The sequence below is a fragment of the Erpetoichthys calabaricus genome, chromosome 9, assembly GCF_900747795.2.
Source record: "Erpetoichthys calabaricus chromosome 9, fErpCal1.3, whole genome shotgun sequence".
NCBI lineage: Eukaryota > Metazoa > Chordata > Cladistia > Polypteriformes > Polypteridae > Erpetoichthys > Erpetoichthys calabaricus.
Window position 1 is genome coordinate 118,171,605 of NC_041402.2, and position 19,389 is coordinate 118,190,993.

General features: G+C 35.9%; 1 protein-coding gene across 1 annotated transcript in view; it reads right to left on the reverse strand.

Moving 5' to 3' along the window:
* The window catches only part of LOC114658065 (granule associated Rac and RHOG effector protein 1-like), a 214,812-nt gene that overhangs the window by 29,659 nt on the left and 165,764 nt on the right, over positions 1–19,389 (reverse strand). The window contains exon 7 of the mRNA XM_028810093.2: positions 10,264–10,422. Within this exon, the coding sequence (XP_028665926.2) occupies positions 10,264–10,422 (159 nt within the window). The remainder of the gene's footprint in view (positions 1–10,263; positions 10,423–19,389) is intronic.

The window sequence follows — 19,389 nt, forward strand, 5'->3', positions numbered from 1 at the left end:
AATTCCCCAGGAACAGCAGGTAGAAATTTGCTGAGGACATGGTGGCCTGGTTGTTCTGGCTTACTAGGTTGCCACCATACTAAGCACTGACCAATTTAAAAGGATAATTTAACAAAGGAAAAAAATAAAGCTACTGTTCCCTATGGCTAAAAGTGACAAAACTACAAATAAAATGTGCATTCAAATGCATTTATGAGTTCTTAGTTCATATTCTGTAAACATTAAAAGCCACTCACCCTACCTGGAGAAGATGTGAAAATCAGCATGGATTCCTCTGAAAGAAGGCCGCATGAAAAGGCCTTTAAAAGGAAGAGTCAATTAAGTATCGTCTACCAAGCATGGCTCAAGATAATCCCAGCCAAGTCAGCAAAATGCAAAATTTGATGTGCTATGCAAGTGTGCTATGCAAGTCCAACTTGCAAGATCTGAAGGAAATGATTTCCTGAACCAAAGGATGTATATTTTATTGTATTGTTGATTAGGCAGGTGTATCCTCCAGGCAGCAAACATCCCTAAACGCTGCAGAAGTTATATCCTAAGGTTACTCTGATGGGAAAATATATAAATCTTTCAGAACGATACTGGGCACTTCTTACTGCCAAGAGCCGACTTGTCCTGTGACATTGTCCTCTTCCAGTAATTCTTCCTTTTATCTGAAACTCTGTACAGTGGTAAGAAAATTCACACACCCCAGGAAACCTTCAGTCCAGTGTTTATAGAACCTCTGGTGCGTTTTGCTTAGTCAGTGCACAGAAAGACAATTTCCAATCCCACCTGACTGATGTTTCACGATTTAATCTATTATTAGATGTATGAATTGAAAGTGTGACAAACAGTATACTAAAAAGATTAAAAGATCAATATCTCTTAATATATGTAACCTCTTACATTATCCATCAATCCATTATCAATAATGAGGGTTAAAGCATGTGTGTGTGTTTTTTTTGGGACCTGACTGGAGGCAGGCAATGGGGCCACCTGTAATTGGATGAAAGTCTGAACATGCACGCCCATGTGTACTGAGTAGGATTGGTACCTCAGCAACATCAGAAGGGTAAGATCACCATCTTGCATGACGACCGTCCAGTCCTAGCTTACATCCCTATTACAGGGTTTTGTGTATTCTGCTTCATAAGAAGAAGAGCTGGCTTTGTTGGATGAAAAAGCAATGTCACTATGATGTGAATCCATTTTCAGAGAATATGAGTACTAGAAAATAAAGAACAAGTGAGTTTTAGCCCGTCTACCCCACTGGATGTTTTTAGTCTCTCTGAGTTTGCCTTAGGATGCCAGTGTTACTGTGTGACACGTGTGACTATCCCAAGTTCAACATTAAAGCAAAGACTGCCATTTGCCTCCTTCTCCTGTTTCTATAAGAGGAATTAAAATACAAATGATTGAATCTTCTTTATTTAAGCAAGATTTCCTGCAAAATAACATTGTTCCACCATATGGCAACTTCACAGAACTGGGAAAGGGCCCTGCACAGCCTTATATGCTACCTTATATGTACTCTAAAGGCTAACCAACAATGAAAACTAAAAGGGAAAATGATGCTAACCACTAAGCAAAAACCCTAATTTTTTATTCAAAAAAGTCAATAATGCCTTCATCTCACTCTAGCCGGAAGAATTAACATTGTTAAGATGAATATCCTTCCTAAACTTCTCTTTTTATTTCAAAACATTTCAATATATATCAATAAATCGTTTTTTAAACAATTAGATTCAATAATAACCTCATTCATTTGGAACTCAAAACACCCACGTATCCGAAGAGCGACCCTACAAAGACCTCAGGCAGAAGGTGGCATGGCTTTACCTAATTTTCAGTTTTATTACTGGGCAGCAAACATACAAGCCATAAAAACCTGGACACAAATAAATGCACATACCCAGGCTTGGTCTGCAATAGAAGTAAAATCCTGTAGTACTTCTTTATATTCCCTGCTCTGCTCTCCAATAAATGAAAGTTATCGCAAATATACTAATAACCCAATTGTGCTTTACTCACTCAGAATATGGAACCAAATTAGGAAGCATTTTAAGATGGAAAATCTTTTATCAGTGGCACCTCTGCAAGGGAACCACCTCTTTCAACCTTCGCAAGTATATCCAGTTTTTTAATACCTGGAAAAGTTTTGGGATTAAAATGCTCAGAGATCTTTATATAGACAACATATTTACATCTTTTGAACAATTACGTTCAAAATTTAACCTCCCAGCTACACATTTCTTTTACTATCTTCAAATTAGAAATTTTGTTAAACAGAAATTGCCCGATTTCCCCCACCTTGCACCCTCCACAATGCTGGAAAAAATACTGCTCAATTCCGAGGAAACAAACACTATTTCCGCAATATATAAAATCTTATTAGAGTCCCTACCTTTCAAAGACCCAAGAGGACATTGGGAAGAAGATCTCTTAATCAATATATCAGAAAAGGAGTGGAAGGTAGCAAAGCAGAGAATTCACTCGAGTTCTATATGCGCAAAGCATAGAATTATTCAACTAAAAATTATATATCGAGCTCATCTGTCTCGCTTAAAACTGTCCAAAATGTTTCCAGGCCAGGATCCAACCTGCGAGCGCTGCAATCAAGCTCCTGCCTCACTGGGTCACATGTTCTGGGCCTGCACCAAACTAACATCATTTTGGACAAAAATTTTTAAGTGCTTCTCAGACAGCCTTAGTATCACAATCCCTCCTAACCCATTAACAGCTGTGTTTGGTGTCCTTCCAGATGGACTGGAATTGGAGAAGGACAAGCAAACGGTGATTGCATTCACTACACTCTTGGCACGCAGACTTATTTTGTTAAATTGGAAGAATCCTAATTCTCCTCTTATAAGTCAGTGGGAAACCGATGTTTTATATTATTTGAAATTGGAAAAAATCAAATTTTCTGTTAGAGGATCTGTACAAAATTTTTTCAAAACATGGCAGGATTTAATCAATATTATTTTAGAATAAGAGAAATAACTATTATTGCATTTAACTCCCTTCTCCATCTCTTATTTATATAGATATTTACTTCTCCCCTTCTTTTGTCTAATGTTGCCTTATTAAAAAGCTTAAAGAAATTTTCCTTTAGCTAAGCTCTCCTTCTCAGGGGTGGGGTTTGATTTGTTTTCAAATTTGTTGGGTTATAAATTGATCTGTTTGTATGGAATGATTACAATGAAAATTAATAAAATAAAAATATTAAAAAAAAAAAAAAAAAGTCAATAATGTTAGTTACAACAATCTCTGTGCTGATATAAATCTATATGCTGAATTATGACAAAATAAATATATCATTTTAGCAGGGTTTGGAACAAAAACTTAGTCACTGTAGCCCTCCAGGATCAGAGTTTGACACATCTAATAGCGTACGACTCTGCTGACTCATGGGTACCTGACAATCCAACCTAAATAATTTATACAAATTTGAACAAAGGTGTGGAATCAGCACCGAGCCCTGTGGCTGTCCACTTTTGACTTTAACTAATTATGACAATGTTCCTAGTACTGTAGTTTTTTTTATGTGCTTATGTCAATTTTTCACCTTTATGCAAGCTGCTGCTTAAATGCCAAACTTATCCAGTTGACTTTTATTTAAAGAGGTTTTGAAATTAACAATATTTAATATTGTGTGTTTCATTTTAATCAAGGACTTTTGTTGCTTCATCATAAAACTCAAGAGTTTTCCCATCTAAACTTACACTGACTGCCCACTAACAGCCTTCACCAAATAGCTGTTCCTGTATATACTGTCCTTTATAATTGCTGCAATAATATTCCTGTTACTCAGATTTTAGTTCTATGATACTTCATTCTAATTAAATGCACTATTACTTGAAAGATAAGTGTGCTGTGCAATAACAACAAATATGGTGTAACTTAAAGGCACAAAACAACCAACCAAAAAAAAAAAAACACTATGTAAACAAACAAACTTACTTCATGCAATTCATCGCCCTTGGGGTCAGATAACATGCTTGCTGTCTGTCTGTTTATCTACAGAGCCACTGAAGAACCTTTCTTTTATTCTTGACACATCTGCTAAACATCTCAAACTCCCTGGATTACACTTTCTCAGGGTCCTGCAGCACTGTGATTAGAGCTTTGACTTGACCATTCAGAAACATTCACTTCTTTAATGTGTATGATCTTTTTAAAGCAAAATTTGTGCATCAGCTTCCCTTTTTCATTGGGCTGATACAGATTTCTCGATACGGTATTCCACTGTAATATTTACTTTTCAGTACAAAGAAGTATCCCCATAATGTGATAACATGCTTTATTAATAGGGATGGAGTTATATACAGTAGGTCACTACCACCATATACAGAATTTTGCATTTTGGAGCACATTATATGTTGTAGTTTGTTATATAACACTTTAGTAATGTTTTTGGGCAGCCAAAAACACTACAGAAATTTTAACAGGTTAACTGACTGGGTTCCAAGTACATTGTTAATTCAGTACATTAAGCTGATTCAGTCTATGAGTGCACAGCAATGTATCTGGTGGTTTCAGGGAATACTGAAGCAGTCACAGAAATAATTATGTCCACTAAGAAAACTAGAAAATGAAAACATCAGAAACTGTGCTGTTTTTACTGAGAGAAGAAATAAAATGTTTGAACAGGTTCAGGGAAATTTCCAGAAAGATTTGCAGTAATATTGGATAAACTATTTCGTAACACAGATATCAACAGCTGTTAATGAAGTTGAGATATACAGTGGTGTGAAAAACTATTTGCCCCCTTCCTGATTTCTTATTCTTTTGCATGTTTGTCACACAAAATGTTTCTGATCATCAAACACATTTAACCATTAGTCAAATATAACACAAGTAAACACAAAATGCAGTTTTTAAATGATGGTGTTTATTATTTAGGGAGAAAAAAAATCCAAACCTACATGGCCCTGTGTGAAAAAGTAATTGCCCCCTTGTTAAAAGATAACCTAACTGTGGTGTATCACACCTGAGTTCAATTTCCGTAGCCACCCCCAGGCCTGATTACTGCCACACCTGTTTCAATCAAGAAATCACTTAAATAGGAGCTGCCTGACACAGAGAAGTAGACCAAAAGCACCTCAAAAGCTAGACATCATGCCAAGATCCAAAGAAATTCAGGAACAAATGAGAACAGAAGTAATTGAGATCTATCAGTCTGGTAAAGGTTATAAAGCCATTTCTAAAGCTTTGGGACTCCAGCGAACCACAGTGAGAGCCATTATCCACAAATGGCAAAAACATGGAACAGTGGTGAACCTTCCCAGGAGTGGCCGGCCGACCAAAATTACCCCAAGAGCGCAGAGACGACTCATCCGAGAGGTCACAAAAGACCCCAGGACAACGTCTAAAGAACTGCAGGCCTCACTTGCCTCAGTTAAGGTCAGTGTTCACGACTCCACCATAAGAAAGAGACTGGGCAAAAACGGCCTGCATGGCAGATTTCCAAGACGCAAACCACTGTTAAGCAAAAAGAACATTAGGGCTCGTCTCAATTTTGCTAAGAAACATCTCAATGATTGCCAAGACTTTTGGGAAAATACCTTGTGGACTGATGAGTCAAAAGTTGAACTTTTTGGAAGGCAAATGTCCTGTTACATCTGGCGTAAAAGGAACACAGCATTTCAGAAAAAGAACATCATACCAACAGTAAAATATGGTGGTGGTAGTGTGATGGTCTGGGGTTGTTTTGCTGCTTCAGGACCTGGAAGGCTTGCTGTGATAGATGGAACCATGAATTCTACTGTCTACCAAAAAATCCTGAAGGAGAATGTCCGGCCATCTGTTCGTCAACTCAAGCTGAAGCGATCTTGGGTGCTGCAACAGGACAATGACCCAAAACACACCAGCAAATCCACCTCTGAATGGCTGAAGAAAAACAAAATGAAGACTTTGGAGTGGCCTAGTCAAAGTCCTGACCTGAATCCAATTGAGATGCTATGGCATGACCTTAAAAAGGCGGTTCATGCTAGAAAACCCTCAAATAAAGCTGAATTACAACAATTTTGCAAAGATGAGTGGGCCAAAATTCCTCCAGAGCGCTGTAAAAGACTCATTGCAAGTTATCGCAAACGCTTGATTGCAGTTATTGCTGCTAAGGGTGGCCCAACCAGTTATTAGGTTCAGGGGGCAATTACTTTTTCACACAGGGCCATGTAGGTTTGGATTTTTTTTCTCCCTAAATAATAAAAACCACCATTTACAAACTGCATTTTGTGTTTACTTGTGTTATATTTGACTAATGGTTAAATGTGTTTGATGATCAGAAACATTTTGTGTGACAAACATGCAAAAGAATAAGAAATCAGGAAGGGGGCAAATAGTTTTTCACACCACTGTAAGAGTCATTTCTGCCCACTTGTATTATTTGCAGTAGATACACCAACTTATTTTTTTGAGCAGCTGGGAATTAAAACTAAAAATGTAAGTTTCCAGAGAAGTGCCATGATGTACAAAACAAAATAAAATTTCAGAATGCTACTGTCATGTGAAACATTCTTGAAAACCCAACTTTAAAATTAATAAAAATTATACATGAATGAAAAAAAGTAAATAAAAACCAACAAACAGACATTTTTAATTGGTGGGGAAGCACAAGGACTGAAATATTTTTAAAATTTGTCAGTTATTACTATATATTTTGCAGACTCCTGCATCAATGACCAAAGACTTAACCACTAAAACTCAACATTTCACTATTGTATTATGGGTTTATTTTTTTGAATTTCATTACAGGTTTTTTTATTGTGCAAGTTATTGACATTTTTTAGAATTATGTATATTTATACCTGTAGGTTGAATTAAGTTAAAATTTTATAATTTGTTTGAATTTTGTTGTGAATCTTATTAAATGAGTACAGCATGACAAACATAAAAATCATACAAGTAATGTGAACCTGTAAAATATTGTATTATATTTTTATGGAGCCGTAAAATAAAAATTTAACGTTTTGAATTGTAAATACTAAAATTGTCAGGCATTCTTACTTGTCATAGACTCGTATCAATAAGTGGTGTAAAATAACTTGTTGAAAAATTTAAAATTTATAAACTAGTACTTTTCACACATGTACAGGTTGACATTAATTTCGTAAACTGGCCTTGGTAGTAATGGTATGGAAATGAATTGCTTAAACTGTTTCAATTTTATAATTCCATCACCAAATTAATAAAAAAAAGTATTTATTTACTGGGAAATGACCAGGAAAAATTCACTACCACCAAAATCTAGTCACTGCAGCTGGTTGGATGACTTTTGTATTGAAGGAGAGGCAAAGAATGGAGGAAGGACCGGGTTTACAATGGTATTTAGTACCAGGGTGCTGTACCGTGTTAGCCATTATGGATGTACTGAGAAGTTAAGCAAAATGACACCTTTTATTGGCTAACTAGAAAGATTACAATATGCAAGCTTTCGAGGCAACTCAGGCCCCTTTTTCATGCAAGATGACTGAGTTGCCTCGAAAGCTTGCATATTGTAATCTTTATAGTTAGCCAATAGAGAAAAGCCAAGCAAAATGACACCTTTTATTGGCTAACTAGAAAGATTACATCTTGCCTGAAGAAGGGGCCTGAGTTGCCTCGAAAGCTTGCATATTGTAATCTTTCTAGTTAGCCAATAAAAGGTGTCATTTTGCTTGGCTTTTCTCTACATTCATAATGGCTAACACGGTACAACACCCTAGTACTATAGTTAGCCAATAAAAAGTGTCATTCTGCTTGACTTCTCACTACAATGGTATTTTTACAATAAACCATCTAAAGATAAGAGTGTAACACATATATCAGTCTAGGTTCCATCTGTAAAGCTACACAAATAAATGTTAACATTAAGAACTACTACGTCAAGTTGATGTATAACAATAAACTTTAGATGCACATGAGTCAAAATCCACACCCCCTTTCAATGTTTTACAATTGAAAGGAGGCCTGGCTATAAGTACATGTAATGGGCTTTAGATTGCTCTTCATCTTCCTGACTCTCATTGTTTTTATCCACTTTTTCACACTTAGTTGACCCTTTGTACACATTCATATACACATTAGTCAGGAAATAAACCACTCAACAAACATGCCTTGAACCCAGAAAATAGGGATATCAGGTTTAAGAGGAGAAGAAGAAAGCCTAGAAAAATGAAAGGGGAATAAGGTGCTGCAATGGAAAAGTCTCCATTTTACAAGATCTCTGGTCAGGGAAGATTGGTCAATAGTATCAGACATAAGGTAGGTGCCACTAGGTGGCAGAAGTCAAATATTAAATAAAATTCCAAAATGTCAGTACTCCAGCTGAGCCCTGGGGAATTGTGATTTGCAGGAAGTCAGGAGACTTCAATTTGTGTTTATAGCTGGCTAGAACTGTCATCTTACAGATCAGCAGATGAGTACTGCCAGGGGCTATGGGAATCCAGAGCAAAGTCTAACTAGAAAGTAATGAAAACTAAAAAAATTCCGTCAGATTTGGGTTTGGTGGAGTCCACAAAATATTTTAATTCATTGAGTCAGGCTGCTACCATGTGGTACAATTTCAGCCAAAACTTTACTACTCCTTGCATGATTAATGAATCTGGTGGTGAACGTACGAGTGAATCCTGTGAGGACTGTGAAATATATATATATTATATAAAAAGAGATTAACTGTGAGCAAGAGGGAAGCTCAGCCTCTACCCTTGCTGTGATGCTTTTGTTTTGAGGCATGTTGTTTCAATTAATTTCAAATCAGTGTCTGCTCATGTGTGGAATGCACAGCACTACTATGTCCAAAAAAAGACGTCTGTGTTTTTAGACATATTTTTGGCGCTGTATACAGAACTTCCTAGAAAACATTTAGAATTAGAAAGATTTTAAAGTTCACTTTACCCACGTAGAATATATTCTTTTCCTTCTAATTTTGCCCTTTAAGCTGTGTCTCTCAAGAGTGAGGTAAGGCACTAATCACCTCAGTGCTCCCTAACACGATAGGGTTGCCGCTTTTCCTTCCTCATGATTTATGAGACTCTGCCCCCATGTGGTACATCAGGCCTTCTGAACACAATGTATGTAGTACATAGAACCAGACAGAAGCTGGGTAATTATTTAGACTTATTTTACAAGCTGGAGGAGCATGAAAAAGACCACAATCAAAAGGGGAAATTGAAAATATCTTGTTCTAATATGCCACTGCCCTGCATTTGATATATGTGAAAAAAAGAACTGGAATTGTGTTGCCTGAAAATTGAATGTTGCCTGAAAATTGAATGTTCTGGTAATGTCCTTGAATGTCTTACTAAATATGTTAGTAGTGTTCCATTGAGGGCTGTTTCCTGTCTTGTGCCTGGTGGTGCTGGGATAGGCTTTAGCAAAATCTAGCAAAGTCGAGGAGGCTGTTGAGAATGTTGTATGTCCTGACAAGAATTGAATAGTAAAGGACAAAATTCTTAAATAACCTCTAAAGTACCCCAGATTATTTTATATTAAAGACAGAAACAAAAGGTCATCATCTAATATAGGTGATGGTTTATTTTTGGGTTTCACCTTATATTGTCTTAATAAACCCAAATGTAAGAAAACATCCTGGCTCAAGGAAAATATAAAAGCTTTAAACATATTGGGCAATGGTCTAGACATTAATAAATGTATAAATAAAACATAAAAACTGATACCATCCAGAATCTTGTTTGGATCTTTGCCATTATTCTTTACAGTATATATATATAAAAAAAAATAGTCTGGTATCCCCCAACCTACCACTACATGCAACCAGGTTAATCACATAGTAATACTGTCACATGATCCAATGTTACCATCAACTTCCACCTAATCAACTAAATGCTGAATGATAGCCCAACTTTAAGGGGTTTTATGGTATTCCAGCCACACCCTCTTCTCTCAGGTCCAAATTCATGGTAATAGGAACAAAAAATGTCAAGTTGGTCCAAGAACTGTAACAAGCAAAAGGGAGTCTTTCCCAATCTGCGCAAACATCCTAAAAGTTATATATAAAAAAAATTAAATAAAAAGTCAAATAATTAGTGAAGTGTGACTCGCTTCGCTTCTGCTTATTAAGTTATTCTGGAAATTCTGCAGTTCTTCTACCAAATCCTAAATAAGGTCTGACTTGCAAAGAGTTGTCACCATGTTATTTTGCAGAACAGCACCTCACCTCAGAACATAACAGCATATAAATGTATTGTTATTTTTTTCTTTCAAAACAAAACTATTAGTATTAATAATGCATTCATATATTAATGACATAAATTTGAAAAACAGTACAGTCAAACTCACCAAGCCAGCCTGACCAAACAGCAACTGCACAGCAGTTTTGCAAGCCCCACGCCAGGTAGATGGACAGACTTGATTTAGAACTTCAGTCACAGGGTAGTCATCTGTAGACATTATTCCATTCTGACCAGCAGCTTCTTTAATAAGTTGCAGCATTGTTTGCTGTTGATATTCAAAAAAAGAAAGAAAAAACAAAATCATATTTTACTGCTAGCAAAATAGCTAAATACAAAATTCACAATGAATGTTTACAGCTTCCCACTGAAATTATCTAGTGTGTAGGTATGCTTTGACCTATTCCCATTTGTGGCTGTTTCTTGTCTTTCACCTAATACTGTCAGAATCGACTCCAGCCCCTCTGCAACCTTGAAATGGATTAAGCGGATTTAAAAATGACATGTTACCTCTATTTTCACATAATAGTACATTGGCATTTCAGAACCTTAAACTATGTGGTACAAGACCCACATATAGTACAATATACTGTATAGAGATAACCTCAACATCAGCCTACAGAAAATGATTTGTTGACTCTATAAATTGGCAGTATAATTATTTTACTAAAATAGAATGCATGGGGTTTTTTTTTTTGGGTGGTGGTGCCCTATTACCATGCTGTGATGAGAAAGGGCATGGTGGCCATCTATCACATAGTAAGCGTCTTTCAAAGAAGAGGAAAAAAAACTACATATTTTCAAGGCATTTTTCAGATACATATAACTACTTTGTAAGCAGTGTATTTATGAGGACACAGCATGCAGGTGGTGATTGATCAGATGGGTATGACCCCTTCCATATTTTATGAAAAAACAGTCTGGCAGGCTGTGAATGCCATGTGATGTACACTAACTGCCTAGTGGTGACAGCAAAGGCAACACCTTTCAAAAGAGAATCAATTTATTATTTTGTATGTACAATTTGAAGCGGATGCCATCAAGTATTGATTTATCAATAATTCAAATTAATGTAACTCATTTTTATACGTTTCACATAAAAACATCCACTAATAACTACAATGTAGAGGATCTACTTAAGGAGAAATGAATAGTCACAGATATTCTTTGACCTTAACAAGCCAAGAAAAAAAAAACCCTTTGACTTGAACCTGTCTACAATTTATGGGATGCAAACATAAAATTAAAGACATAAAGCCAACAAATAAGGAAACAAACAATGCCCCATCCAACTAAAGAAGTCAAACAAAATGACAAATGGGGCATAATTTATCTAAATAATTTTTGGAAAATCATTCATAGGCTATAGTAATGTGCTGGAAGCAACAGGAAAAAAGAAAAATTTATTAACAGCATGCTATCAGTTGTTGTGCTCTCTACATGTATGGTCTGGCACCAATTTCCTGTTTTTTTGTTTTTTTTTTAAGAATAGGTCAGTATTTAGACAAGGCCAAATTAGCCTGCATTTTCTTTTATGTTACAGTTACATATGAACTAGAAAACAGGGACATTTCCAACTTGGTATGCAGTGTGTGATTCATGGAGTGGTAGTGGAATTGCTGTATGCAAACCCTAAAGACAGTGAAGGGCACAAAATGCATCAGCTAAGGAACAAAATACCACTAAGCTTCATGTGCTCATCTTCTCATTAAGTCTAAAATGGCTGACCCTTATGGATATACACAGCACTGGATATACACATCATGACTTTATGAATGTAGTGTGGTATAAAAAGATCTTGGTATATATTTTTTTCAGTGAACGTAACCAGATTCTCAACTAAAACCTAGAATTAAATAAAAGGGATCCTGAGTGATCAAATAAAACAAAACTGTGATACTTAAATCATTTATAAAGGAAAGTAATTGCCCCTTCACAATGCAGCAATACATGCAAGCGGACATTTCCTATACAATCTTTCACAGTGTTAGGCCAGTCTGTAATCTGTAATTGTCTAATTTTATCTGTACAGGACATTCAAGATATTTTATTATCAAGGTTTTAATGCTACCTTCTTCTCATTAATGGGAAGTCTGTCCAATTGTAATACTCTGATGTGAATTCCACTTTCTAACCACAAATCATGAACACTGACCATAGTTCAACCGAGAAAAACTGATGAACCCTATCTTTGCAACTTCATAACTTGCTCTTGGAGTGCTTAATGCAGAAAGGTTTCACCCAATCTTGAAAAGATCGACAACTACCCAAACCATCCATCCATCCATTTTCCAACCTGCTGAATCCGAACACAGGGTCACGGGGGTCTGCTGGAGCCAATCCCAGCCAACACAGGGCACAAGGCAGTAACCAATCCCGGGCAGGGTGCCAACCCACCACAGTATCCCAACCAATGTTAAGTTAATCAATATGGCTACTATGGCAGAGACTTCACATACTATAGTCCCTGAGCCTTGGAAATGGCTATGTAAAATGTTTAAAATCCAACCAACATCAGTTTTCCAGGAGATTTCGGAACTTCTTCTAACATGTCATGATGTGCCTCTTGAACTTAGGTGTTGACAACTTTAATTGGAAAGCAAGGACCAAAGGGAGCCAGATTTACACTGGAAAGACAGGTTTGATATTCTCTGTAGGAAATGCAGAACAATGTTAAATGAGATATAAAACACTATTTCATAGTCTCTTGATATGACTGACAGATGCAAGTTGTTCTTAAGTATGTGACAGACACATTGACATCACATCAACCTTAATTCTTCCTATGGGTATTCTGGTTTTCTCTCACATTCCACTGTTAGGTTAAACAGCAATACTAAACTGGCTCTGTGTGACTGCAATTTGTGGGTGAGTGGATCCTAAAAATAACTGGTGCTATGTACTGGGCTGGTTCATGTCACCCAAAAGAAGAAGAAGTTATAAACAAGTCAGAAAATGTATACATGGCCTACCATTCAGGTATTTTCTATGACTTAGTTCACTGATTAAAGTTGGAGCATTTAAAATTTTTTAGCTACTTACTCAACTATCAAATCTTGTTTTTTTTAAAATATTTTTATACCTATGAGTCACATTCAAAATTCATACTTAGATTTTAATTTGTGGTGGCTCAATAGCTTTCATAATTCAAGTGATATAAAAATGGCACTGATTAATGTCCTAGTGGTAGTTGTTGTTTGTAAGTGTCTTTGACTAACTCTGTGTAGTTTAAATTTCTTATACAGGGCACTTTTTAAATAATTTCCCAATGCACTGTTAAAATCCCTATTGAAGCCTCAAGGTAAAATTGTTGGCTGCTTTGGACAATGATGGGAGATCAGATATGGAACTCTGCTAGTAAATTTTACACAGATAATGCAGCTGTGAGGTTGCTTTTATCGTAAAGTAATAAATACGTATTTAGTAACCCCATGCCTACAGATCGAGGCTTACATAATTTTTTTTTCAAACATTAATCTGTTTAATTTTTTTTTTTTTGGTTAAACTTTTATGGTTAGCTTTTCTGAAGCAGCAAGAGCAGTGAGCTGCTATATAAGAAGCTTGTGCGCACACACACACACGCCTATCCCCACATTTGATTAACTTGTATTGGGGATCTGTTTTGTTGTCAGCAGTGGCTGTCGGACAAACAAAAGGAAAATATACAAAATGTACAAGTCTGAATGAGCTCTCTCAAGGTCAATTTGAAACAGAAAACTCATCCATAACCGAAGTTGCATGGAAGGTTTCTGTGTTTTAAGTCAAACGAGCTTGTAAATTCACCAATGCTTTTCAATTTTAAAAATTTCAAAAATTGAGATCTCTCAGAGAAAATGGAACTTTCTTGACAGATTTCCTTGAAGAATAAATATGCCAAGTTTGAACAAATTCAGTCCACTGGGAGCCAAGTTGTTCATGCGGAAATGCAGACATACCTATTACAGCAGGAGTATTTCAAATTAAATGCCATTGCACCTAAAAGTGACGTTTAACTAAAAATAATACAACATACATCCACCAATCCATTCAATTTAAATTGCTTTATCCTGTCTTTGTTTAACACACTGGAGTTTTTTGAGTCTATGAAAAGGATGGGAGAAAAAAAAACATCTATCCACAAAACGGAATAATCTAGACAAAATGACACTTTTGTACTTGGTGCTCAAATTATCTGAGCTTTGCCAAATGCTCTCCATGTTTTCCGAGAAGAGCACCTCCAAACCAAATCTGATGAAGCATCTGCTGTATATTAATGTTTGTTACGACTTTTATAAGAGCATTGTTAAAAACATTTGTAAAACAAATAAGAGATAATGAAAAAGTGGGTATCTGCCAGGTTCCGAATCATACAGCAGACAAAACAAACATACTGCATTTAAACATTTTAACTCAAACAAAGAACATAATTTGGGGGGTGGCTGGTAAGTAAAGATAAGGAAATAAGCTCTTTAAAACTTCTAAAAAAAAAAAAAAAAAAAAAAAGGATATTGAAATATTTTGGCTTACCATAAGACACTAAATGCTAAAGACTTATAAAACTAATACAATACTACAGTTCAAAGATTTATTTAACCTTTTTCTCAGCCAGTGATCAGTCTTTACTAAGTTCACCACAACTCTCATATTCGTAAGAACAACCAATCATACTTTAGTTAAACTGTTTAACTTAAATTATTTGAATATTGCTATGGATTTAGTCTTGTTAAAAGACCAAGCTGATCTGCAATTGGAAATTATGTGTGGAATTTCTCCACTGTTCCAGGTGTGGCAATGCATGAAACATTATCCAGCATTCTTTTCTGCAGACATTCAGTGCTGCCTTTTAAGGAGTTTTTTATTCCCCCAGACACAGAAACACTTACAAAGTGCAGCATCTGTTATTAAATCAGCATACATAGCTTAGTGCCTTTGTCGGCATGGCCAAGACATGAGAATGGGGAGGAAAAAAAAAAAAAACTGCACACAATTCAGATTTAACTCAATGGTTTCACCTCAGAAAACACCTTTGTATTGTAGTTGTTGTGCAGTTTAAGTTGCTTCATTTTACACACTGGAACAATGGATAACTCTCAGCAGTGATCACCTTATGCAGCAAACAAAGTCCCATGATCTCTCACTTACTCATACTAGTGAACTTCCACTGTCATTGTATGGATTTCAATACTTCCAACATTCTGCAGTAATATTATTTTCATTTTACAAACATTGTATTATTTCAAATTTGAAGAGATCTATAATTGAGACTTTGCAGACAAATATTTTTACATTGCAGTTCATTGTGCTTATTCAAAAATGAAAGCTTTTGCTTCATGAAAGCTTTATAAACGGTTACTAAACCTTCCCTACTACTTTTGTCTTCTCAGCATTCTGCTGTAAACTTGATGTCAATTACATTTAAATCAGTGACATTGGGAGCTTTGAGATTCAATGCAATTCTGCCTGCTTCTCAAAATACTTCAGGATTTGTTTTGGATTTTATTGATTTTAACAACAAATAACATTTCATACAAATAAGTTAAGTTTTACAAGACTTGGTTCAAAACAAATCAACCCCCACCCATGAGAAAGAGAGATAGATCAGCAGAGTAAACTTTAAGATAATAAAAATATGTAAATATATAAATTAATAAATAATAAAAAATATAGTAAAAAAAAAAAAAAAAAAAGAGGGGAGAGAATCTGCTTCCTCAATTAAAGTGCTTATTCTAAAATGTTATTGATTAGTTCCTGTCAGGTTTTGAAAAAGTTTTGTACAGATCCTCTAAGTGAGAATTTATTCCAATTTCAAATAGAATATAACATCAGTTATCCACTGACTTAAAATACGAGAGTTAGGATTCTTCCAGTTGAGCAAGATAAGTCCACATGCCAATAGTAAAGGCAATTACAGTTTGTTTGTCCTTCTCCACTTTAAGCCCATCTAGAAGTACAACAAATACAACTGTTAATGGATTAGGAGGTATCATGACACCAAGGCTGTCTAAAAGGCATTTAAAGATTTTGGTCCAGAATAATGTTAATTTGGTGCAAGCCCAAAACATGTGGCCCAGTGAGGCTGGAACTTGATTGCAACATTTGCAGGTTGGATCTTGCCCTGGAAACATTTTGGACAATTTTTTTTTGGACAACAAGACAGATGTGCCAGATATATAATTTTAAGTTAAATAATTGTATGCTTTGCTCATTTGGAGCTCGAGTGAATTCTTTGCATTGCTACCTTCCACTCCTTATCTGAGATGTTGAGTGAGAGATCCCTTTCCCACTGTTCTCTTGGATCTTTGAAAGGGAAGAACTGTAAATTGGTTTTATATATTATGGAGATGCCGTCCTCAAGACTGATCAATATTTTTTTTCGCTATAAAGGTAGGTGGGAGGTGAGGAAAATTGGGCAGGTTTTGTTTAACAAAGTTTCTAATTTGAAGGTAGTGAAAGAAATGTGTTGCTGGAAAGTTAAATTCGGAGTGTAATTGTTCGTAGGATGCAAAGACGTTGTCTATGTACAGATCTCTAAGTGATTTAATCCCAGATGTTTTCCAGACATTAAAAACTGCATATGTTTGAGAGGGTGGAAAAAGGTGGTTCTCATGCAGAGCTGCCACAGATAAAACCTTCTCTAACACAAAATACTTCCTACATTATTTCCGTATTCTAAGTGAGTGAAGCACAATTGGGTTGTTAGTATATTGGCGATAACTTGTACTTATTGGGGTACAAAGAAAGGAATATAAAGAAGTACTGCAGGATTTTATTTCTATTGTGGACCAAGACTGTGTATGTTCATCCACTTGTGCCCATGGTCAGGTTTTTATAGCTTCTATATTTGCTGCCCAGTAATAAAGCTGAAAGTTAGGTAGAGCCATGCCACCTTCCTCCTTAGGTCTTTGTAGGGTCGCCTTTCGGATACATGGATATTTTTGAATTCCAAATAAATGAGGTTATGGTTGAATCTAAATTCTTAAAAAATGATTTATTGATGTATATATTGGAATGTTTTGAAATAAAAAAAGAAGTGTAGGAAGGATATTCATCTTAACAATGTTAATTCTTCCAGCTAAACTGACATGAAGGGTAGACCATCTATTAAAGTCTTGCTTAATTTTGCCCATACAGACGGCAAAATTTTGTTGATAAAGAGCTTTATGTTTACTTGTGATGTTTACCCCTAGGTATTTAAACTGATCTATGATTATAAAAGGGAAGGTGTCCAATCTAATATTGCGTGATTGAAAATTCTCTGGAAAGAGCACACTTTTATTCAAATTAATTCTGAAATTAATTAATCTTCTGAAATTCTGTTAGGACTGCAGGCACAATATTCTGTGGATCTATACAGATATATACAGTACCATATCATCTGCACATAGGGAATTTTTCTGTTCAAGTCCTTCTCTAATAATCCCCTTTATCACATAAGCATTTCCACAGTGAACTGCCAGTGGCTCAATGGCAATTGCAAAAAGCAGTGGTGACAAGGGGCATCCTTGTCTGGTACCATGTTCTAGTTTGAAGTAGTCTGAATTAATGTTGTTAATAGAAACTGAAGCTTCTGGACCGATATACAGTAGTTTGATCCATGCACAAATGTTTGGGCCAAACCCAAATTTCTCCAATGTAGTGAAAAGGTAGCTCCATTCAACCATATCAAATGCTTTTTCTGCATCCAATGATGTCATCTCCGGGGTGTTAGACCTTGTGGGTGAATATATTACATTAAACAGTCATTAAAGCATCAAAGATTGGAAGCTAAGTGTCTGCCTTTAATAAATCCAGTTTGGTCTTGTGATATTACTGAAGGAAGCACTTTCTCAAATCCTTCTAGCTAGGACTTTGGAAAGTATCTTAACATCATTATTCAGAAGCGAAATTGGTCTGTATGATGCACATTGTAAGAAGTCCTTATTTTGTTTAGGAAAGACAGTGATTAATGCTTGGCAAAAAGTTTGAGGTAGAATTTTATTGTCTTTAGCATCTGTAAATGTTGCTAAAAGGGGAGCTAACTGAGTTGAGAATTTTTTATAAAATTCGGCACGGTAGCCATCAGGGCTTGCTGCTTTCCCACACTGAAGTGAGTTTATAGCATCTAGTAATTCTGATAGTGCCAGAGGTTTATCCAGTTCCTCTGCACTGAGAGTATCTATTTGTGGTATCTGTAAAGCATCCAGAGGTGTATTAGATTGTGTCTTGTCTCCTTTAAACTCAGTAGAATATAAGGACTTATAGTAGTCTCTAAATATGTGCATTATATTTTTATGGTCAATGATTCTGTCTCTCTCTGTGTTGGTGATTGCTGGGATTGCATTGCAAACGTCCTGTTTGTGGATTTGTTCACATAAGATCTGATTAGCTTTCTCCCCATGTTCATAGTACTGATGTCTTGATTTTAAAATGAGTTGTTCAGTTTCTTTAGTTAAGAGGCTGAGTTCTGAATGTAGAGCCTATTTTTTCCCTATGAAGTGCCTCACTTGGACACCTGACATGTTCTTGATCTGTTCTCGTAATTTCACTGAGTAGCTCTGATACCTTCTTGGTTTCCAATTTATTTATGTGGAAAAAATATGAGATAATCTGTTCTCTTAAGAAAGCCTTCAGGGTCTCCCAGAGTATTCCTGCAGAAATTTCTGGGATGTATTTGGCTCTAAAAAAAATTGATTTGTTTGGATATAAATTTTGTACAGTTCTCGTCCGCTAATAAAAGTGGGTTAAGACGCCATCTGCGAGAGGAGTATGTGGGGCATAATGATTTTAGCTCCAGTATCAAAGGGGCGTGGTCAGAGATAACAATAACTTTGTACTTACAAGACTTAATCGTAGGGAAGAAGTTGTTATCTACAAAGAAATAATAAATTCTTGAGTAGCAATGACGCAATGGTGAGTAGAAGGAATATGCTCTTGAGTTTGGGTTTAGAAATCTCCAGGGGTCTGATAAGTTGTGGTCAGTTACAAACTGTGTAATTGTCTTTGCAGTGTTAGATGTCATCACTCTTGCGGCAGGAAACCTACCTAGGTCTAGATTTAAAACACAATTAAAGTCTCCAGCTATTATAATTTTATGAGTGTTCACACTGGGACTGAAGTCCCTATCATCCACATTGGATGCATAGATATTTATCAAAACCACTTTACAGTAAAATAAATTCCCCATGACAATCACATATCTCCCTTCAGGATCAGATATTACATCTGATACTGCAAATGGGACTGTTCTATGTATAAGAATTCACACACCTCTAGTTTT